The sequence below is a fragment of the Ascidiella aspersa genome, chromosome 4 (genome assembly GCF_963924565.1).
Source record: "Ascidiella aspersa chromosome 4, kaAscAspe10.2, whole genome shotgun sequence".
NCBI classification, from domain to species: Eukaryota; Metazoa; Chordata; class Ascidiacea; order Phlebobranchia; family Ascidiidae; genus Ascidiella; species Ascidiella aspersa.
In genome coordinates, this window is record NC_139450.1 from 153,843 (window position 1) to 177,055 (window position 23,213).

Consider the following 23,213-nt stretch of genomic DNA (forward strand, 5'->3'; position numbering starts at 1 on the left):
TCTTTATTTAATAATAATACTTGTCCAGCCCAAACCTTAATGCTAACCCGCACCCTAACCCAAATAATAATGTGCGTTGTGGTGGGATTCTAGACCAGCGTCGGAAAATCACTTCATGCCAAATTTTGTAAATGTTAGTTAACGTTTTACAGTGTAGAAGGTTATTACACAGTAAGAAATATCACAGATATCTGTAGCACGTGTAATAATTACAATTCTACGTTACTAAAATACAGAACAATTCGCGACTTCAGGTTTGAAATACCTGGTATTACAAGTTACACCCAAAACACGAATCAAACTTTCCAAACCCATCGTGAATTTATTGTCTTTGTTGAAAATAATTACAAAATATTGACGAATTTTAAAATCAGCAGGTACCAGAAAAATAGGATACTTCCAAAATATAAATTAAAACAGTAAGGCAAAGTTAAGATCATAAAAAAATACCTACAATTTAATTTATTAATATGATAGAAACAAGTAAACTAATTATTTATTTAAAAGTTGCAAACGATTAACATTAAAATGTAATTTCTGTATGGTACCTTGGCAAATTAAAAAACAAAATAAAATTAATTTAGCAATGTGTATCTACTTCAGTGACGTCATAATCACACCCTCCTTATTCGAAAGTGAAATTTTTCAATTTGACCAAAATATCAAATTAGGTAAAAAACTTAGTAAGAAGAATTGACTTTCCCAAGTTGTTTTTTATTTGCTTTCATTCCTTAGTACCTGTTAATATCGACGAAATGTGCCCCTTTGTCAAATTTTATCGAATTCTCCATTTGCTCGTTTTAATTATTTAAAACAGAAACAATAAAATTCAAGCTATCATGATTTTTAAATCAATTTTGTTAATTTTAAATACCAAACCATCACAAATAGGATTTTTCACATGACTGGGATCGAATTAAAAAACCAGACAGACAATTGTGTGAAAGCTAGACTTCTTTCGTCGAGACAGAGGCGTCAATTCCGACTCGAGGGAATTTACTCGATAAACTCAAATGCCAAGTCAATGACGCATTTTAAAAACTTTCTCAAGCAAATTTTCAATCTTCCTGAGATTATTAAAAACAGTTTTATCACTTTTCGTCACAATATGTTGACATAAACGTCAAAATAAGCCAATATGACGTCACAATGAAACATGGCATTTATGTTGCTAAATACAAATTATGTTTTTGTAGGTTTTTTCTGTAATTTTTTTGCAGGACTGTTTTAGCGAAGGGCAAAATGCACAGGGCCTACCAACCGATCACCCCAGCTAACAACAAACTACTCAAGAAAAGATGGGATCAGAACCGATTCGATATTCACCGAAGGAAAGTTACCCAAGGTTGGCATCTACAGTTAGGGTATTTGCAAAAGTAAACATAAAATGGATTTTTAACTAAACTTTTTGATTTGAAAATCCTTTTAAGTGATTAAATTTTCCGCGTCGCTTTAGCTCTAAAAGCGTCAAACTAAACAATTCTCGTGTCTGCTAGCACGCATTTGTAGTGTATTCAAGGTTTTGTTATCTATTTGTTTTGCCATTTGCACATCAAAGAAGACAAAATGGCGAAGATACAACACTTTGTGTAAAATATTTGTAGCCCAACTCGCGCCCTTAAAACTTTTGCGCTATGACCCAGTTTTTTTTTTAAGCTCTGCAGCTTGACATAATATCTTTAGCATTAGCCAAGCGGTTACAAGTATTTTAAACTGTTTAAATAAACTAAATGCTCTGGAAGGAGAATCGTTCTTTAGAATTTGCAGCGCTATTATTTACATTCCCGCTAAATCGTTATTACTTGTAAAGCATTATATCTACAAAAAGAAATAAACAAGGCACTTGCGATACTGTTGTGCTGTATACACTTACATCTATATAGGGTTTTACTCTTTTGTAGTTTTAAGTCTAGCATTTATTTTGTCCAGCTAAACCAGTGATCGACAACCATCCCCCTGAGACCTACATGCATCTGCATTTGAAGTTGAAGAAACTGCAAATGGAGGAAGAACGACTAGCAACTGTGGAACGAGACAATAGGATTCTCATGGAAAAAATGAGCTACATTATGCGAACTAAGGTAAGTGTAATTTTGAAGGAATTGTATTATTATATGGCATCCTTGCAAAGAGAGAATTAGCTTTAAAACTAGCGATGCCCAAACCAAAACCAGATATTTTAGGCAAAAATACGGCGTTCCAAAAGTAAAATTGATAAAAAATAAATAGTTCAAGTTTTTTTCCAGGTTAATAGCTAAAATAGTTTCAACGTTAAGAATTTTACTTCGGCCTACATCCAGTTGTTAATCTACTTTTTAGAAATTCACTTTTCAAGATATAAAACTCTAGCTTGCTTTACAAACCATCATTGAAATTTCTATATTATTTTTTGTATCATACACCCCCAGTTGAAAAGCAACTTTTTGACCATAAATAAAAAAAATCATAGAAAGAAAACTAAGCAGACGTAAAGCAATTCTCAACCAGAAAATTGTTTTAAACCTTAAATGTTTCAGCATTGGGAAATCTTTGAAATTTAGAAATCGTTAAAAAAATGAATGTCATGTAAAAACTACCAAACTTAATAATATATTGCTTTTTATTTGTGCTTGTCCCAACCAAAATAGCTCGTTAGTTGTTATTTCCAAACGTCGCTTATTTATTGCCGCAATTTTGTTGCACCTTCCTTGTATAGGGCCGAGTGGACAATTGGAACAGCTACGAGCAGAAGAGTTTGAACAAGACGAAACGTCAGCGCGAGTTGCTGAGGGTGACGCACGAGAACCAAGCAATTCTGAAGCGGATCTCGTCCAAGGAACCTCACTACAACCACTTTGTGTGGGAAGATGGGTGGAGGGTGAGTACGTAAGCACTGTGGGGAGGTGGGGATGCTACGTAACCGGTGCAGGGAGGTTTGAGCTTTTGGAATTCAATTTACTAAAAGGAGAAGTAAAATGCTATAAGCAAGTGAACAACCGACCTTCTTAATACAGGTTTGACGCAATTCTTTGAATATTTAAACGCCTTTAAATTGTTTTCATAAATTTATTTTGAACCTGGCGTTAAAACTTCCGAAGTGAATAGACCAAGAGCAAATACGATGCTGTTTATTTTTGTGAAATCAAAATACTAATTACAAAGCGACAGGTTGGACTAAAGGCCAGCCAACTTAACTTTATTAATTGCGCGTTTTTTTTTATTTTACGCCACGCGTTTAGCTCCACCTTGCGGTTACTTTTTATAAATATATTTCCGCTCGCGTCTTGTTAAGTTCGTGAATAAAGCCATGCACAGTAAAAACATGCTGTTAAGTACTAAACTACGAATATCGTGTGTTTTTTCCCGCGAGCAATTACTCTTTGGAGTGCACAAAAATGAACCGTGCAAAACATTTGTGAATTGTGTCCTTTTATGCGCGCGATATGCTATTTATCAATGTAAATATGCCGACACTGTCCCGACTATGTTACGTTTTTACTGTTGCTATCTTCTGTGCAAACTTCCGAGCGATATTCGGCTTTAAAAAGAGGAAGTATGACAAAACACAAAAGTAAATGGTCGTTAGCTGCTTGAGAGCTTCACTATTTTGATTTGTTTTTCTTGTTCGTTTTTTCGTTATTTATTTTATTAAAAAAACAAAGAAACAAAAAAACATGCTGCATGAAAGGAACTACCGATTTACATAAGAGAAAAAGCAATTTATTTAATATAAAGTGGAAGTAACTATATATAACCGGTTTATTTACTTTAACTGCAGGTGAACCAGGGCTACATGGCCAACATTTCAAAATACCCCCAGGACTGGGGCTACACGAAAAACTCGCTCCGATATTCGTCACAGCCCCCTTCATATCACCCCAAGCAAGTAAGTTAGGGGTATAGTTTGCGTCACAACCCCCTTCATATCACCCCAAGCAGGTAAGTTAGGGGTAGTTTGCGTCACAACCCCCTTCATATCACCCCAAGCAGGTAAGTTAGGGGTAGTTTGCGTCACAACCCCCTTCATATCACCCCAAGCAGGTAAGTTGGGGGTAGTTTGCGTCGCAATAGACCGGGGTTTGATTGGGGTGAAAACTATTGTGGAAGTCTGCACAAGAACAGGTTGGAAAACAAACATTATCGTTAAACCAGCGATTAAAGTTGCAAGTAATCAATATGTCTTTATAAGGAAGCTACTTACACCGTTCATAAGCTTGTCAGCATTTTTAAATAACGCTTCCAAAATCGTATTGGCCAACGATAACGGCACACGGGAAAGCTAATATTAACTACCATATGTCAAGCTTAACTTCATGTTAGTAGAATCCACGCGTCTCTTGAGGTTGGTGAATTGAATCTGTTGTGTTATTTCCAGGCGCCCTTACCGAAGCTATCAGACTAAGGACAAACTTCGAAAACCTTCGTACAATTGTGCAATTATGCGTGGCAATAAAACATGCGGAACTCTGGTTGTGTTAAGTTGGAACATGCCTTATTTTCAACTAGGCATAAGTGACCTAAACATGGTTGATCGTAAGCTTTAAAACAAGAAGCTTTACAAAGATAAAAAGCGTAAAGTTTTTAGCCGCGTCAAAAGCACCATTCTGTAATTGAAATACTGGCTTAAAACCAACTGTGTTTTGTGTAGGCGGCCCAAGTATGTGGAAAGGCTCTGGGCTTTGTTTGAAATTATACTTTGAATACTTTTTAAATTAAATTACGCTGAAGGAACAAATACGCTTGTGGTAAAGAAATCTTAAGCGTTCTGTGTTAATTACTTGACAAAAAACAAACAATATAAATGGTTGCGTTGTTTACAAAGTATTAATAGCAGGATCCGAGTTTGAAATATATTGAACCTCACTGCTAGGTTTGCTTTTTATGTCAACAATGACGTTTTTGCCAAGGAGTAAAGTATTATCGTCACACATCACACGCCAACTAGAAATGACAAAAGATAAAATACTATAAAAGCAGTATAGAGGTGCTTGGCAGCGGAACAATGTATTTTTTCTCGCGTCTCGGCATTGTACAATGTAATTCAAGTCTTCTCGTTTCAGTAGTAGCAAGCACTTCGTCTGTTATATAGCAGTTCATCAGCAGTTGTAAGCTAGTTAAAGTTTGAAGGCGAAAATGTGACCAGGCTGTAAAAAAAGTGTTGCGACATGAATTTTAAAACAAAGTACATCAAAGTACTTGAAGGATTTTCTTCGCGCCTTAAAACGTTTTGGGCTTTTCCGTTTAAAACCAAACACAGCATTGATGGTTACATTGGAAGTGGTTCATTTGGCGCAGTTCGCAGGTGTCAGCACAAAAGCTTGCAAACAGTGGTGGTCAAGTGTTTCGAGCGGTCAAATAACACAAACAAGCAAAGCAGAATAACCTCGAACGCACAACGTGAGGCCAATATTTTAATCGGCGTCGGTATTCATGAAAACATCATCAATATTTATGGAATCACTATCTGGGAATGCGGTATTGGAATTGTCCTGGAATATGCAGCTTATGGAAACGTTAATGACTTGTTTTTAAATCATAAAGTTGGTTTGGGTTTGAAGTTTCGAATGATCAAGGAAACATCAGCTGGTTTGGAATTTCTGCATTACCATTCGTCCCGCAAAATCTACTGCCATCAAGATTTGAAGCCAGAAAACCTATTTTTGTGCGATGGACTCCACATTAAAATTGGGGACTTCGGGAGTGCAAATATTACCAGGTTGAGTGGTTACAGAAGCACAGTCACTGATATTTCTGCAGTCAATCAACACACCTGGTTGTACTTAGCTCCAGAATACTTGAAGTTAGAAGCAAATGATGTAATTCCTGATGTTCACCCAGCAATGGACATGTACAGCCTTGGAATGGTTATGTTTGAAATATTTACACAGTCGGTTGTATACGAAGGCGCAAATTGTCCACATTCGCAACTATTGTTACTCATTAAAATCGGCAAAGCGAGACCAAACGATGAAAAAGTTTGTGGAGTTATCAACGAAATCAGCAACAACGAGCTCAAAGAGATCGCCAAGCAACTTGTTGAATTGATGAAATGTTGCTGGAGTTTGGACCCAGATAAACGAGAAAGAAGTGATTGTTGTCACCAAAAGGTAAAATTGATGTGTGATGAAATGGAGCAGAAGAAGTTTGTAAACATTAGGAGGGAAGTTGTGGGAATAAAAAAGGTTCTAAAGACGGAACAACAGTCTGATGATGATCTAGTTCCTCTGGCAGAATTCAGCTTCCCGTTCCGTGAAACAAAACGCCCGACTAACCAAACCAAACAAAAGCCGGCCAAGAAGCTTTTGTGCTTTTCTTTGTTCATGATGTTTGCGTCGCTCTGTCTTTTCAACGTTGATGAGAACAACCTCGATAATTTGGTGGCCACATTTGGTGACAGGAACACACTTTTCCCGTGTTTAACGGAGCCAATGTTCTGCGTCCAACCTTCTTATTCCATCTTAGTCGCAAGTTCACCAAATAAACAAAGAACAACACGCAAGTTTATTCCTTGGAACGAAACAGTTTTGGGAAAACTTCTCAACACATCTTTCGAAAAGGCGCTGCAAATATACGGCGTGATGCAAGAAGGTGTTAAACTTAACAAATTGGCATTACAACCTCAGCATAAGCACAACAAAATTTTGCACCGAAATTTACGAAGAATTGGTCAATACCTAATAGAAAATAACCAATATAAGTTGGGCCAACTGTTTGATAACCAATCACAGAGTTTAGAAAAAATGTCGGACTTACAGAATCGATCTGCTGAATTGTTTTTGTGCCTGGAAGCACTTCAAGATTTGAAAGACCTTTTTGAAGAAACTGATGTCAGTGAACTCGCAAAACAAAATCTGATGGAGTCGTTTAGAACCATGGTGCGGGTTCTGCTATCCATCAAAAGTCCTCAAAAAAATATCAAAATTAGCCAAGCAAATGCTGTGCTTTGGGAAGCACAGCTTGAATTCGCCTCGAGAAATTACTTCAACTCAGAGAAAACGGCAAGAAAAGCACTTGAAATGTATTTAGAAGTTTACGACGGCAAAGGAAAAGACCACAAAGTGTTTGGCGACTGCTATTATGTCATGGGTCTCTCTGTTTTTAAAATGGACTACATTGGCGACGCTTGGAACCATCTTATTAAAGCGAAAAGCATTTACAAAACTGCTCGCGATTCTGAAGATAGAAAGTCTGATCTCACCAAAGTTGAAAAGGCTTTAGATGAAGTGCAATCGTATTCTTGTGTGGTCCAGTGCATATACATAGAGTGTGGACCCTAAATCATTTGAAAAAAAATCACTTCTAACCCTAACCAAAACGCAATATTCATAATTACTTAAATCATTTGTCAGGGGCGTTATGACGTCACAACCTAAGTCATAACATGACGTCATATTTTAATCTTGGGAAGTGTGTTGTTCTCGAACGACTATGGATATTATAGAGCCAACCTACATTGTGCGGTTAAAAGTTATAATTGACCTGGTTCTCTTTGTAATAGTTTCTCCTTGTAATATTACAGTTTCGCTTTTCGTGATTTAATAGAAAACTTGCAATTTCGAATTTCAAATTGTCATTTTTTGTTTTATTTTATTAACCAGTCGGTTTAGGTCAAAGGTTAGCATGACGTACAAGGTCAAAGGTTAGTATGACGTACAAGATCGGTGTCCTGTCCCTGTTCAACATAAGAAAGTGGGTATCAGAGTGGCAAATCAAACACTGTTTTCTACCGTGAATGGTAAACATTTGGAGGTAACTACTAAACTGTTTAACGCTAGGCCTAACACCCTGTAAAGTACAACCTCTTAACGGTTTTGTTCTCAATAATTTTGTCTTTTTAAATGTACCAATGACGTCTCTGATTTAGGATCGGCGGCAATACTTTTGGTTAGGAGAAACAAATCAAAAAGTAAAAACGCATAAAAGGCTGACGTTAATTGAAAGCTTCTTATCGAAAAACAAATAATTCCGGGATCGGGTAAAATCCCTTGAGCTAATTTAATAATCGCAGAAGAAAAAATTAAAACACTATTTTACCTAAAGTAAGATACGCTTTGTTCTGTTGAACAATAAACGTCCAGCGCTCAAACTTTGGTTGTGACGTCATCTTTATTTCACGAAGGAACGGATTTGTAAAGCCACAAGAGTTAAAAACACAAAAAAATCTACGGTAGTTTTACAACATCGCCGTTAATCTGTTTTCGTTTTGGTCTTTTAAGTCGCTAAATCAATACCCTAGCTATGTCTAACATACAAGCTTGATTAAATTAAACCCTCTTAGACAAAGTTTACCGAAAGCCATCGCAGGATAACCGAATCAGTCGGTGAATTAGCAAGCAGGGCAGGCTAGAAAAACAAATAGCCTGCAGTGAGGTTCTTAGGCACAGTTCTCCTTACTTCCGGTAAATACCCTGTTGTGATACCGGTAGTAGGAACGGAAATGTAAACAAATTTGTTTAATTTATAAACAAACTTTGACAACAACTGTACTTTTAATAACGGGTAATTTATGCAACTGTGCGCTATAGTAGTAACAACTTATGCCAGAGTAGGCCTAATATACATTTCAGGCAATATTTGTGGCAAAAAATACATTGAAAAGTGTTTTGCCTGCCAGTTATAAGTTATTATTTAACGCCAATATTTAATTGATTACAACCAGTAAAAGATGGTTGCACATCATTGTAACGCTGATTGATAGTTTGTTAGCCTAATGCGCCAAAGCTCCTATTTCCGGGCTTTAGTTCGGAGGTATACAGGCCGACTTTTTCCTGGTAGGTATAGTTGCTTTATCAAACACTTTTTGCGGCACACTTCTGACGTTTCCAAGCTTTACTAACTCTGTTTAAGATAATTCATGGCGCAGCCTTTGCTTGAATGTATTGGACAGAACAAGAGTTATGTAAAGTTGACTATGTTAAGTTACAAAATCATTTAGGAAACATCTGACTGTGAGAGTGTTCTAAATAAATATATTAGACATTTTAAACTGGGATTTAGTATTATAAGGTGGCCCGTTACATTTAGGATGTTTAATAATTTGCTGTTTTAAGTTTTATCATTAATTAAACTATATTTTTTTAGGAATTTAGTATTGGACAAACACGGATCATTCCATTAAGTTAAAAAATATGACATAGTGTTTCAAAGTTACATTTACTGAAGAGATATATATAAAGCGCAGTGATTCCCAACCTGGGGTTCATAAAAAGTTTTCAGGGGTTTAGCAAGTGAACTAAAAATAACAAAAATTATAATGTTAGCGACAGGCTACTTTGGAAAGTATGGCATGCTTCCCCTGTGTTTCCAATACAGCTAACCTACACAAAAAGTTAGATGTTTTTGGCTGTTAACCTGCAAGATCTGATGTACTTTTCAGGATAAACAATATAACAGAATATTTTATGTTTTAACATCTTTTTAATGAATTCAATTACAGAGCATAATGGTTGGAGGTTGTAGTAAGAATTTTAAAGCCCATACTGAAACCTAGTTTTGCTGAATCATGAACTGGTGATTTTTTTATGATTGGTTCATGACTAAAATAATTTGGCCAACACTTAGATACAGTATTTGTAATAAAGTATATAAATGTTTATGTAAGACTCATATTATCTTGTTATTTTCCCTAATAGCCGAAAAGTAGAATGTTTTCGTTATGTTAATGAAGCTTATAATTTTTCAAACAATATAAGCCAAGTCTAACCTGAAAAGACGAAATGGATTTTGCCAGCTCTTTTCAAGCAGAAATTTTGCAAGTTTTTAAATTTGCAGGTTGGTTCAATGGTATATGTTTTCATGAGTATAGAGATGTATTTAAGCTGTTTTTTGGTTTAAACATTTTAAAAAGTAATTATCACTAATATTTGATTTGATTTTATTTATGTAAATTTTAATAAGTAGGTTTTGTAAATAAATTAACTGTAATATTTTTCACATGAAATAAAGTCTTTGAAAGAAAAAAATCAGACTCAACTTAAGTTGTTATTTGTTCATTTTTCAACCAGTTTGTTATCTATTATATTAATTCTCCTGTTTGTAAAGTTTTTAATTTGCATTTTGAACAACATAACCTTAAAAGTAATTTTATATGTAAATAAGAGGATAGATGTTGAAAGTTTACAATGAAATGTCAATACATGTTAGCAGTGATCCAGATACATTGCCTATCATGTAAAGGCGTCATAAGTAGGGCAACTATTTTTTGACCTAATTTTTTTTATTAGGAATATATTGATTTTAGCAATGCATTGTTTTATAAAGTACTGTATTAACGTACTGTTTTGTGGTATTTTTTATATTAAAAGGAGAGGATAGCTGTTTAAATTTCCAAGAAAATACCATTAAATAATATTCCAATTGGTGAAGCCAAGCATATTTCTCCTATCATGTAAATGTGTCATCAGCCATTTGGTCAAACGTGATGATAACGTCATTGAAAGTGCTTGAGAAGGAAGTGTATGTTCGTGCGATTTGCTGCTGTGTGTAATGTTTACATCAAGCCTCAAGCACTTGATGCATTACAACGAGATAAACGTCATTGCACAACAAACACTGGAACCTTCATGTTTAGACACGAAAAACACTTTCTACTGACACCAGACAACTTTCAAACACCTTTCAATTAATTTTGTTATTTCAATATTTTCAAAAAAAAACTTAAAACCTATTTACAAACTTTATTGGGCTGTGATAATTCAAACTCAAATCAAAGTTGCAACATTCTTAACCAAAATTACATTCTTCCACATTTGTTTGCTTTCATTTAGGATTGAATAATTTATTCATTAAAAGGATAGGATTATGAATTACAAAGTTTGTATTTTTATTTTAAGGTTCGTTGTTGTTTGCATTTGTTCTTGGAATGCTGACGATGGTAATCGCACTTTTGTGTCTTTTCAACGAATACACAAAATCGATGACAAAAATGCACGAAAAAATACACAACCAACTATTTCAACCTGTAAGTTGCTTAAAGTAGGTTGAAAGTGTGTTAATGTGTCCTGAATCGATATTACTCATTCAATTATAAGTATGACTGCATATATCTGTAAATGTAAATTTCTACCATTTTGTACATATATTTCCATGAATATTGCTTCTGTAACACAGCTTCAAACAGCAAAGCATTTGCTATTTCCTTGTACATAGAGTAACACAGTGTTTGTGTCCAGGTCGAGCTAACACCTTTACTTCACAAGAACATCGCTCCTCACCTCGCAAACCAAGCCACACAGAACAAGGAAACGGCTGCTTTTATTAACATTGTGCTTTCATTCATGTTCAGAGAATGGAAAGATACTTCAGAAATACAAAGGTAAACAATTCTAAACTTTTTCTGGTCTAGTCACACGTATTGGCATTTTACTATCATTCATAACAGACATAAAACATAACATTTTTTCCTAAAATTTTACAGAAAAATAAATTTTGTAGTATGATTAGGCATCATCAGTTTTTGTACAAATAACAAACATGCAAACTGCCTGGTTATTAAATAAAGCATTTTTACTAAGGTTTAATAAGGCAACAAAATGAAAATAAAAACCCGGCTCTCAGTGCTGGCCGTAGATTTTAAAGAGAGAATATAAATTACAACACTTACAATATTATTAAACAAGCGCCCTAGCCCTAATCCTCGAAACTCTGCACAAGACCTGAATGCTACTTGTACCACTATAAGTTGTACAGAATGTACACATACCACAGGTTAATTCACCAACAGAGCTTTGAGTAAGTTAAAGGGGGGAATTGAAACCTATAAGGGAAATACATATTGTGTAAAAAAGGAAGTATGTTACTGGCAGTGGATAGAACATTTTTAAGGGTTAATTCTGGCAATTTGTTTTTATAATGAACTACACAGTATTTACCAAAATTATTTTATACTACAAACCAAATGATAAATGTCCTCATGTTTGAAACATGAAGCATACTGAATATAACTCCAGTAATATTGATTTCCTTCACACTTCAACATATGATTTCTTTCCACAACAACAATCTGCAAATAAAACAAAGACAAGAAGCATGTTCGTCCCTTTCCTGGTAATTTTGTGACTTTCTATTTGCAATCTAGCTTTTGTCACCGACATATGTGAGCAAACTGCTGTGAAAGCTGTTTTGTTGCAAACTTTCAGTACTTGTTCAGTCTAGCTGTGATGTGGCCGTGCTTTTGTGAAGTTCTGAGGCGAACCAAATAATATGCATTGGTAATTGGGAAGCTTTAGCGCTTCACTTTACCCATGCGTATCTTGTTGTTTGCCGGTTTCATCAAATTCTATCATTCAGCAGTTGCTTATATCAAGCATATTTTTACTAAAATAAGCATTAAAGTATACTGGAAAGCTGAAGAAACTTGATGTATATGAATATTTTGTAACATTTTAACCTTGTTTATAATCGTGCTTATAACAGGCTTAAATTATTTAGTTTTTAATGTATAAATTGGGAGTTTTTAAGAATTAGTATTAACTTTCTGTGAACCTGTGTTTTTAATTTGGATACATAAATATATATACAATAAAGTTTTCAATAACTTTAGCCAAATTAAGGTATGAAATAAACTCACCTTAAAATTAAACAATTATTGAACTTAATATTTTATTTTTTAGGTGGGTTTTGAAGAAGATCAACGTTGAGCTCATTGAGTTGATGGAAAGTAAAACGGCGAGTCGGATTTTGCAAGCGATCAAAATCCACAACTACAACCTTGGAAGCAAAGCTCCTGGTGAGAAACTACTTGGTGTAAACAATGCTGTTGTTTTCACTTTATCCATAGCTATAATATTCCTAATAAAATATTTTAATTTGAAATAAAAGCAGGCGGCTTATCGACTAAGCTTTAGAAACAAATGCAAATTCTTATTGTTGTTATTTCCTGTTTAAGATCATTATGGAAATTCATAAAATGGTATATATCGCACATACAAACTGTAACATCTCTAGACACAATTAAAGGTCACCTATTCCTAATAATGCACTATTTATATTTTTTTGGTTACTTTTTGTGCATTAATATTATATCCTATTATGTTAAAAATAGTTTGTTGTAATTTTTCCTATTGCACTAAACTAAGGGTCGCCAAACTTTTTGACTTAAGAACAGAATGCTTTTAAAAATGTTGATCGTGGCCCTGGTATAATATTTTGTGTCAAACTTTATTAATGAAGGACATATAAACTATGAAAATGCAATAAACAACTGTAGCGAGACGTAATAAATTGACGTACAGTTTAAAATAAAACAGTTAAACTCTACTTTATCTTTAATAAATAAATATGGCACGGGCTGGTAGAATTTTCTTTCAAGCTGTAGTTTGTGGATCCCGGTAATAAACATTTACTAAGAATTATCCAATACATTGGTGGCCAATCTATGCTGCAATGAATACAAATAGTGCATATTATTTTTTTTTTTATTTAAAACTGCTTATAGTGTTCATATGTTACTAATATATTTAGAAACAACTAAAAGAATCCTTGCAAATTAGAAAATGTGGATAAAGTAAGGAAACTTGATCTCTTTTGCGAAATCCTTTTTCCTATTATTCTGATATCAAATGATAATACAGGGAAAGTGACAAGCATACCAAAATGATAATTATTTACAGAAATGAGATAAAAGTTGGTGTGACTTCTTTTAACCCTGATTTAGACACATAATACTTACAGCACCGTCCAATGTTGTGGTGTTTTCACGTTTTTAGTCATCCACGGAGTGAAGATAGTGGAACCGCATTCTTTCAACAACCAACAACTCCCCGACCTTGTGGTGCTCGATGTTGACCTTGAGTACGAAGGAGGATTCCAATTGGCCGTCGACGTCGACCTCGTCTTCGGTAAGTCGCTACAAATAATTATAAAAATGAACGCAAAGGTAAAATGATATATTTTATTTAGATTTTGATTTTGTTATCTTATGTTGGAATCCTGGTGCTAAGAGAATTGTATTAAACTAAAAAATTAGTTGTTTTATTCGTTTTTTTATTAATCTTAAGCATAAATATACTACATCGGAGATTGTAAAAAGCACAAAATAGGTTCATTTTAAAAGAAAACACGTCAAATTTTGCAAACCACAGTGAAATCACTTAAAAGGTATATATATATAGATATATAAGATAGTGCTAAGCTGTTTGCTGTTTTTTTAACATGTTATTTAGCATTTTATAAGCTTTTTTTTAAATATTTTGCTATGATAATTCCTCAGCATTATATATGCAACAAGAGGATAGTATAACGGGCACAGCTTATGTTTGTGGTGTGAGGAAAATATTAAAATGAAGCTTGCTAACCACAAAAGCACATTAATCTTGTGTTCATCGTTGCATATATAGGTGTGTATATGCCAACGCAAAGGTGTTAGTTTCACAACATGGTTTGTGCTTAACATTATAGAAGTACTTTAGCCGCTTACTTGCTTCACAATATAACCTAAATAACCATTGCTAGAATGTTGTAACGCAAAGTGTGATTGGAGGGTCACACATAGAGCTGCTAGCATACGCTTCAAACCAAAGCAGGAAGTAATTGTAAATTTATCCTCCATTCCCTTTCCACTACTCAGTGCTCTTTTAAGCTCGCTTTATTGTCATAACAGAATTACTGAGAAAGTCTGCAACCAGCAAAATACGCTTTTGTGAAAATCAATTTTTAATTAAAAGCTTTACAAACATTTCAACCAATATTTCAGCGCTGCCTATATCTACATTATGTAAGATTTTTTTCTTTTTTCTGTTTTTTCAACATATTATTGTGGCCAACTATATTTAAGTTATCTGCCAGATATTACTGTATGTTAAATATGAATAAAATAACTGAACATATGTTATAAATTTTGTATCAGTATTTTTACATTAATTATTCTGATGGTATTTTTATCAGTTTTTTTAAAGCTGATTTATACAAATCTTTTGAAGATAAAAATCAATAAGTTGGTCTAAATTTTACAAGAAATATATTTGCCTAAAATGGCATTTTCAGTCTTTTGCGAATAAGGTTTTTTAACCAAGACATTATAGGTAAAATATATATCTGATAAAATGACTGACTTCATGCCAGAAAAGTTTGAAGAATATTTGCTTAATGTGTTCAACTTAAAATGTGAAGCAATATAGTGTTATTAGCACTTAGTTTGCTGTTAACCTCTTTTATATTAAAAAACGAAAAACTTTTACAATGTGTCCCATATTTCAGGCAAGTCTGCGTTTATATCGGTCGGCATCAAATACCTGAAGGGTTGTGTTCGACTGCAGGTCGGTCGAATGCCCTGCACCCATTGGTCGGTTTGCTTCGTGCAAGAACCAATCCTAAAGTTCAACGTTGACACAAGTTTCGAGACACGCAAACTTCCCCAGGTGAGGGGCTGTTTAAACTTGTTTATTCATTCTTGGTTGGAAGTTGTGTTTGTCTTGCTTAAAACTTAAAAAACGAAGGGCCATGTAGACGAAAGAATAAGTAATAACAGTGTAAACTTGTTTTCAGCATTCTTACTTCATCAACTTTAAAAACAATCTGTCAACAGTGCCACTTGTTGATCAGTGTTTAAACATGAGAAGCTTAATATATTTCACAGCATTTTACTTGTCTATTGTATTGTAGGTGTGATTTGTCAATAGGTTTGGTCTGAACCATCACGAAAGTTTAGTGTTTTTTCTTGTTTTTAAACCTAAGATAAAAACTTTAAAATACAGAATGTGTCTGTAGTTTTGTGTACAATCACTTTGCTAGCTTTTGGCATATGTTGTACGGCTACATGCAATTTTACTGTTATCAACAACTAACTATGTTGTATTCTTGATCAGAGCAGTGAAGTAATAGGCAATGAAACGAAACAACCACGGTTTAAGTAGCAAAGAAATCAATTAGCATAGCAGCACAATAGCACTGTAATCCATCAGCAATCAGCACAAGAATGCGAATAACGTAATTAAGCCGCAGGGTGTGCGAAACGACTACAGTACATGGCTCAAAATGCGTAATACTTAACAACTATGTTAAATATTGTTTAAGCCATGTTATTTATATTCTTTTATTTTTCCAACAGCTAGGAACACTTCTTACAAATCAGATCCAACGAACGATTCGCAAAAAGCACACTTTCCCGCATTACAAGCTGAGATACAACCCACTATTCTCATTTCAGGTTTGTTAATGTTATTAACTAATATATAATAGCAGTCCATGGCCTAACCTAAAGTATTTTTTTACTTTTAATGGCTGTGAAGAATTATGTTTGCAAGGAATAAAAAACTATTATATTTTTCATTTTTTTTCCTTTTTCATTGTAAATTAAAATTTAAAGACAATTTAGCTTAGCATGTAAAAGCATGATGTTAAAAAAGATATGCTGCCTTCATGCAATGACTTACCTTTCTACCCATACAGTTGGTAAACCCTTGTATTTTTATGTTCAGCATTCCTCGCAGCATAAGTTTGATCAAAGCATGGAAAGCATTGACGTCCACATTTCCAAATTGTCGGTGGCCATCGTGGCTTTCACCAGGCTAGCTGTGCCAAAGAAGGTAAAAACTTAAACATTATGTGTTTAATTATAACTAATTGATTATACGAGCATTTTTTAACATCTCAACTTGTTAAAATCACAAGAACATACAGCAGCCGTTTCTGATGCTGAGAAATAATTGGAATCTAATTTACTCGACCTTACTGATAAACATGTTGTGCTTCACAGGACAGCAAGTCTATCAAGTCAGTTGTGTACGCGACAATATCACTCGACAAGATCTCGTGTGAATCGGTCTCCCCGGTAAAAGTTCAAGCCGAGGTTGTGGATAGTCAGCCACAAATCGACGACGAACCTTCGCACAGCAGAGGTCAGTGGAAGCTGTTGGTGAAGTAAGGTTGTGTATTATACACACATCAGTTATAGGGCTATTTTGAAAAGTAACATTTTTTAAAACTTTATCCAAACAAATAATTACGGTTGTCAAACTGTTGCACTGAAAATGTGATATGGGAAATCACCTTGATCCTTTAAAGATAAGGCGACCTTAATTCCTGGTCAGTATCAACAGAATATTCTAGCAAAGCTAGCAATTCAGGTCAGACACTACTTGTAGATGTTAAAAGAATTATTTTACATCTGAGAGCGTCTGACGTAAATTTGTGACTAATAGTTCTACGCAAGCTGTCAAAGTCACTGGCCCAAATAAAACGTGCACAAAGGTTGTGTGCATTGTCTACTGTTGTACTATATTGATTAAAATAGTAAAACCTTTTATGATGTTAAAACCTTTGTGTAGATAAAAGTAAGATATTGCTACTTAAGTTGTATAAAAAAATTATGTCGTTTGAACTTTTTAGTTGATCAACCAGGAACAAACATCACTCCACAACATGAAACTACTTCGAACGGAAATCTCTTGACACCGAACGTTGGAACAACTAACATCCCAAGGTCAACACTTCAAAGGTCGGTTGTTTTCAAGGTCATATGTTGTGTCGGATGATTTGTTCACTCACAGCAAATTAACATGTGTACGCTGTAATGATTTATGGATGTTAAAAAAATGTTTACATAATGCCAAAGTTTGTTTATAAAAGTTAATAAAATAGCTGAATTTTGTTTCGTTTAGATCTTTGTCACCAAGAAAACGAAGATTATCGCCAAGAAAAAAATCAACGCCAAGAAAAGAAAAGATTAAAAAACGTAAGCAGCAGTGTTCACCTAAATTATCGGCCGTTGTAATTTTTATTATTTTATATAACAAACAAAACTATAACAGGGTCCCAGACAGTGGATATTTAATAACATCTTATAACTTATTTAGTCTAATAATTGTCAACGACTTGCTTGTCGTTTGCAGAAAAGTCCACAAGGCCAGCAGATAACCTCTCGTACTTGATGATAACTCGGAACTTCAGCGCAACTTTGCACGAAGTGACAACTAACAGACCTATGGGAGGAAAAATCACCACTGTTAACGTAAAGTCAATAACCGGGAACCATCAATCATATGAAAGCAGGGGCATCATGTGAGTAAATAAGAACCACCGATCATATGAAAGCAGGGGCATCATGTGAGTAAATAAGAACCACCAATCATATGAGAGCAGGGGCATCATGTGAGTAAATAAGAACCACCAATCATATAAGAGCAGGGGCATCATGTGAGTAAATAAGAACCACCAATCATATGAGAGCAGGGGTATCATGTGAGTAAATAAGAACCACCAATCATATGAAAGCAGGGGCATCATGTGAGTAAATAAGAACCACCAATCATATGAGAGCAGGGGCATCATGTGAATAAATAAGAACCACCAATCATATGAAAGCAGGGGCATCATGTGAGTAAATAAGAACCACCAATCATATGAAAGCAGGGGCATCATGTGAGTAAATAAGAACCACCAATCATATGAAAGCAGGGGCATCATGTGAGTAAATAAGAACCACCAATCATATGAAAGCAGGTTCATCATGTCAGTAAATAAGAACCACCAATCATATGAAAGCAGGGTCATCATGTGAGTAAATAAGAACCACCAATCATATAAAAGCAGGGGCATCATGTCAGTAAATCACATTGCCTTTTGAAACAAATATCGGCAAAAATCAATAAATTAATTTTTTTAAGTTCTGGGGATCGAATCCTTGAAATAAATGACCAGAAGGTGGAGTCGTTGAGCCAAGCGATCGCAATCATCGAAAACGTGAGAAGCCAGAAGCAAAAGTTCCAGTTCAAAGTAAGCTCAATGATATACAACTAAGATACCCATAAATAGTTTAATATGGAGTTTTAAAGTGGATTTATTTGCATTCTGGTATAAACTTAACATTGTAGATTGAATTTTAACAAATGCTAAAATCGCAGAAAAGTACATAAAAAAAAGTTGAATAAAAATGGCAGAAAATGTTATTATTGCGATAACTAACTTTTTCTACTTGCAAATCCCAAGGTCCAAAGAAACCGAGCCTCGTCGATGTTGAATAAGATGAATGAAGAGCAGGGGGAAGCACCCGAGCGGGAATCCCCTCCAACACCTCCTATACTGAAGCAGGAAAGCCAATCAGACAGCGTTATGTTAGTCGCAATCAATATCTGAATGTCAATGAAAGTTTCACTGAACTTATTTATATATTCCCAAATTGAAAGTTGTTCCTTCGTTTATACAAAGTAAATAAGCATCAGGAAAACAAAAAATTTATATCTTTTTTTGCTTCTACAACCTCATGTTTTGTTGGGTCATATAACCACCTTGCAAATTAATTTGTGATTCAGGTTTTCCAAAAAAACTTCTAAACGCTAAATAAAAAAAGGGTTAAGAACTAAAGGTAAGTAAACTGTCGAACGCTTAAGCATATTTTGGCCTAAAACCTTAACAAAATTCCCTTCTAACGTTTTAATTTCATTTAGTTTAGTTATTTGAACGTACCGGATCGCGATAATGTTCTTTAAAATATCGTATAACGGGTATCGGAATAAGATGGTATCGGACATCACAGTAAAGCTAAAAGTCCGAGTGAAGATAAAATGGCCGGAAGAGGTGTTTTGATTGATTGATGGAACTTTTTTTATGTTCGCACAAATGGTTTAAACGATTTAGAACTTGAGCAACGATTAATGGTAAAATGTTGTTAGAAGCACAACAACAAGTGAAAGTAGTGAGACCGAGTCCGACCATTCCGACGTCGATTCTGAGGAATACAACGACTTCCTAAAAGTGGACAAAAAAATTAAAGAGGTAAACTTTCATATACTTTTCATGCTCATTCTCTTTAATGTGGAAATAAGTGGGTGGAATAAAAATAAAAATATTTATTTACTGCAAGAATCCATATTCTTTCCATTTTAGAAGCTCCTTTGGTTTACGATTGGCTGTGTGTTTAAATGTCAGCATTCCAGTTGTAAATGTATTTTTTAGATTCAGCGTGAATTGGAAGTTGAAAGCAAATCATCCCCAAAGCAAACTCACGACAACAGGATGATAGATCTGCACGGGAATGGTGAATATTGAAGAAAATCTGCAATTGAAAATGGGTCTAGTTAAAAAAAGACAGTAAAGCGTTCATAACGAAAACTGCGTTTATTTGGTTGAAATGTGAGTCCGCCCATCATCACAATGAAAGGTGAATTAAAAACACGCCTTTAGGATAAAAAAAATCTTTAAAACGCAGTCATTATTAGATACATGAACAAGATTTGCGCGAAAAAATGTTATCGTGTACTTATGTATTTCGATATACAAGTTGTATGCTAAAAGTAGATACAGCAAGAATTTTGCGCCCAGACACCCTGAATCAATGTAGGAGCGACACTTGGTCCACGGGCCTGGGTTATATAACACACCAACTAATTTAACCTGCAATGTGCTTCGTTGTGTCAATAACACATGAAGACTTATGTCAACCAACCAATCACAACCCTGCATTTCAGCCGCCACTCACAGCAGCGACGTTTCGACCAATCACAGCCCTTCTCACCATGACAACGATGACGTAAGGTTCGCCAGACTCACCCAAGAATCGAACAACAAAATTTACAAGGTGAGCGTTTTACTTTGTTAAAAATTTGGCAAAAAAAATCTTAATTTATCAAGCGCAGTAAAAATACCCTACAAGTGTTCACACGCCCCTCAAACTAAGTTTTATATTGTTTATTAACCTACAATTTCTCAACGACATTTTCTTTTGTCCTAGTTTAAAAAAAAATATGAAACCATTAATAAGACTTGAAATACACATTCTGGTCCCAAATACCAGTCCATGTTCCTAGCAAAAAAGTAAATTACAAACCAGTCATAAAAACAAACAAAATATTTACAAAAAGGATTTTTACCAACCTTGTAATTAGTTTGTTGTTCTTTAAATTCCTTGTTGTATTTGTGCAGACGAACCCCTGCAGTGCATCGGTTGTGGATAATACTTGGAAGAACGAAACATTTCAGTTTGACGTGGAGAGCGAACATAAATACCTCAACGTTAGGTTTTGGTGCGACGAGGTGAAATATGCAACTCTACTCTACTTAAGTATAACACGTGATAATTGAACAATAACATTTACCATTTAAGCAAGGTTAGACAAACTCTTAAGTAACCGGCGGCTAATTTAAAAGCAAGTAATTAACTTGTACTATTAGATCTTGCGATATTGCTTGTTAAAACCCTTTGGTAGCACCTGTTTTGCTTTTAACGTAGTCTATATAAAAAACTATCATGTTTCAAAGTTACCAATTTCTTAAACTACCCAAAAAGTCACTAATGTCCATTCTGCATTTACCACCAATTAAGCAAAAATATAATGAAATAGGTAAATTCACCAATAGGTAAATACTTGCTGGAATAAAACTTATCTCCCCAAATATTATCTACACATTTAAAAAATGCTTAATAACCTACTCAATTGTAAAGCGCATTTTCGCGTTAAGGTTTGTGCTCACTAGGGGGTAAACATATTTGCTGTAGCAAAAAAAGAAGTTTAACAAATTGCCAATTAATACACACCAAAAAACTAATTTTCACAGTTTCGGTGGCTTTTTAGAAACACAAGCTGACAATATGTTTTTCCCAGGGTGGAATAGATTCGAAATGTTCCCGCGAACCTTTGTTGATCGGCAACCTGAGCATCTCACTTTTCGAGCTCGATATTTTCTGCAACATGATAACTTCAAACTCGTTCACCAGGAAATACAGGGTCGAGTCGCCACTTGGACAAGAATTAAAGTAAGAAAGTGAAACTGTGTAAAAAGTAAACTTGATTTTGCCTTGGTGATACATGTTTACAAGTTAAATGAAAGATACATACGCGTACGTGTGTCAACAACTGAGATCTAGCCCTTCTGAAGCTGCTTTTTGACCAACGATTACGGCTTACGTATAATTAGTACACCGAAAGCCATCGCAGATTCACCGAATCTGTTGATCTATGATGCAAGCAGGGCAGGCTAGAAAAACAACTAGCCTGCAGTGAGGTTCGAACTCACGACCTCGAGCATACCTATACAGTCAATGAAAGGTTTGGGGCGCTTTGTTACAAAGCGGATTTCTAAACTACAACTACAAATTCGTTTTGTATCAACGTTTCTTTTTTTTAATACTTGTTTATAGATTAATGAGAATTGTTTAATATTCCAAACATAGAACTAAACCATGAAAAAACAAATCACTAAAATTGCATTATTGGTTTAGCAAGAACAACGTGGTTGATACAACTTTTACTTAAAATATTTTCTCCCAGGCTTAATATTGATGAGAGTTTCACGAAGCGAAGTGCTTATCGTCGGGAATATTGCTTCGGGGACGCGACTATCATGGTCAAGGTAATGTTTGTGCTGAACACTACTAACATAAACTTGTGGCATCATAATGGAAAGTTTCCTTGTAAGGTATCAAGATAATGTTGTAATTTACTGCTCTGCAAAATCTGTTTGTACCTTGGGAACTAACAATCGTTTTTATCGATTAATATTTGATTTTTGTGAAGCTGTCAATCCTTATTTCTGTTTATTTCAAGTTTTTTGTGCAGATCAACAGAAACGCTTGACTTCGCCATATTTCACCAATGCCTTCACATGGTTCAACTTAATGCAACAATGCCATAATGGCGGCTACTTATGGGGCTCATAAGTACTTAAAAACATCCATCTCTCACCCAGATGTGAAACACTGGAAGGATTGTTGTCTGACCACACTTATATTTATTGCTTAATAATTATATTGTTATGATTACTCTAGCGCAGAGTTTAAAGTTAATATTGATTTTTTGAATAAACTGTGAACATTTATCTGTATAAAACAATGTGCTTCTGATTAATTTATAAGAGTGCAATTTTGTGTCAAATCTAACAAGAGACGTGCAATTTTGTAGATACATTTTATGCAAACAATGCAATACTTAGCCGCCAATATGCTAAAGTGGAAAACGTTTGTGCCTTTATACAATATTACCATTTAACATTTCTGTCAAATACTAAAGTATCATTTTGTGCCTAATCTTTTAATCTAAATACACGCTATTATTCAATTGAAATTTATTATCCGTAATATTCTATATCACGTTCACTTCGATGCACACGCCATCTTTTTCTGACATGTTACTTCCGTAGTTTTCTCAAATGTTTGTTAGATTTTTAGTTCTGATTGTGTCTTCACTTTTTGTTATTTCTTTTCAGTGCAATGCGATTTCGCGCTTGTTTTTGTGGATGCGTTATGCAGTAAATGCAAGTACAATTGTTATTCGTGTTTGAAAAAGTTCATATCTCATAATGAG

At 34.6% G+C, this 23,213-nt stretch overlaps 3 protein-coding genes across 4 annotated transcripts; all 3 read left to right on the forward strand.

Moving 5' to 3' along the window:
- The first annotated feature begins 1,242 nt into the window (after nucleotides 1–1,242).
- LOC146146486 (uncharacterized protein CFAP97D2-like) lies at nucleotides 1,243–4,666 on the forward strand. Its single transcript, XM_083386812.1, has 5 exons — nucleotides 1,243–1,345; nucleotides 1,930–2,081; nucleotides 2,696–2,857; nucleotides 3,758–3,865; nucleotides 4,628–4,666. The coding sequence occupies exons 1-5, from the start codon at nucleotides 1,243–1,245 to the stop codon at nucleotides 4,664–4,666; spliced, it is 564 nt and encodes a 187-aa protein (XP_083242938.1).
- A 388-nt stretch (nucleotides 4,667–5,054) lies between these two features.
- LOC146146487 (uncharacterized) lies at nucleotides 5,055–7,531 on the forward strand. The gene has a single exon (XM_083387216.1). It carries the CDS (start codon nucleotides 5,145–5,147, stop codon nucleotides 7,254–7,256), a length of 2,112 nt encoding a protein of 703 aa, XP_083243342.1. The 5' UTR covers nucleotides 5,055–5,144; the 3' UTR covers nucleotides 7,257–7,531.
- Nucleotides 7,532–9,387: 1,856 nt separating this feature from the next.
- Nucleotides 9,388–23,143, forward strand: LOC146146488 (uncharacterized). Of its 2 annotated transcripts, none has more exons than XM_083387213.1 (21): nucleotides 9,388–9,750; nucleotides 10,812–10,939; nucleotides 11,151–11,293; nucleotides 12,591–12,706; nucleotides 13,686–13,817; nucleotides 15,175–15,335; nucleotides 16,025–16,123; nucleotides 16,395–16,502; nucleotides 16,673–16,814; nucleotides 17,305–17,413; nucleotides 17,577–17,650; nucleotides 17,808–17,976; nucleotides 18,582–18,690; nucleotides 18,904–19,028; nucleotides 19,587–19,689; nucleotides 19,870–19,951; nucleotides 20,382–20,491; nucleotides 20,836–20,946; nucleotides 21,516–21,667; nucleotides 22,182–22,263; nucleotides 22,470–23,143. In XM_083387213.1, exons 1-21 carry the CDS (start codon nucleotides 9,696–9,698, stop codon nucleotides 22,485–22,487), a joined length of 2,328 nt encoding a protein of 775 aa, XP_083243339.1. In that variant the 5' UTR covers nucleotides 9,388–9,695; the 3' UTR covers nucleotides 22,488–23,143. The 2 variants fall into 2 exon arrangements, with proteins under 2 accessions (XP_083243339.1, XP_083243340.1); XM_083387214.1 differs by having other exon boundaries at nucleotides 19,590–19,689.
- The last annotated feature ends 70 nt before the right edge of the window (nucleotides 23,144–23,213 follow it).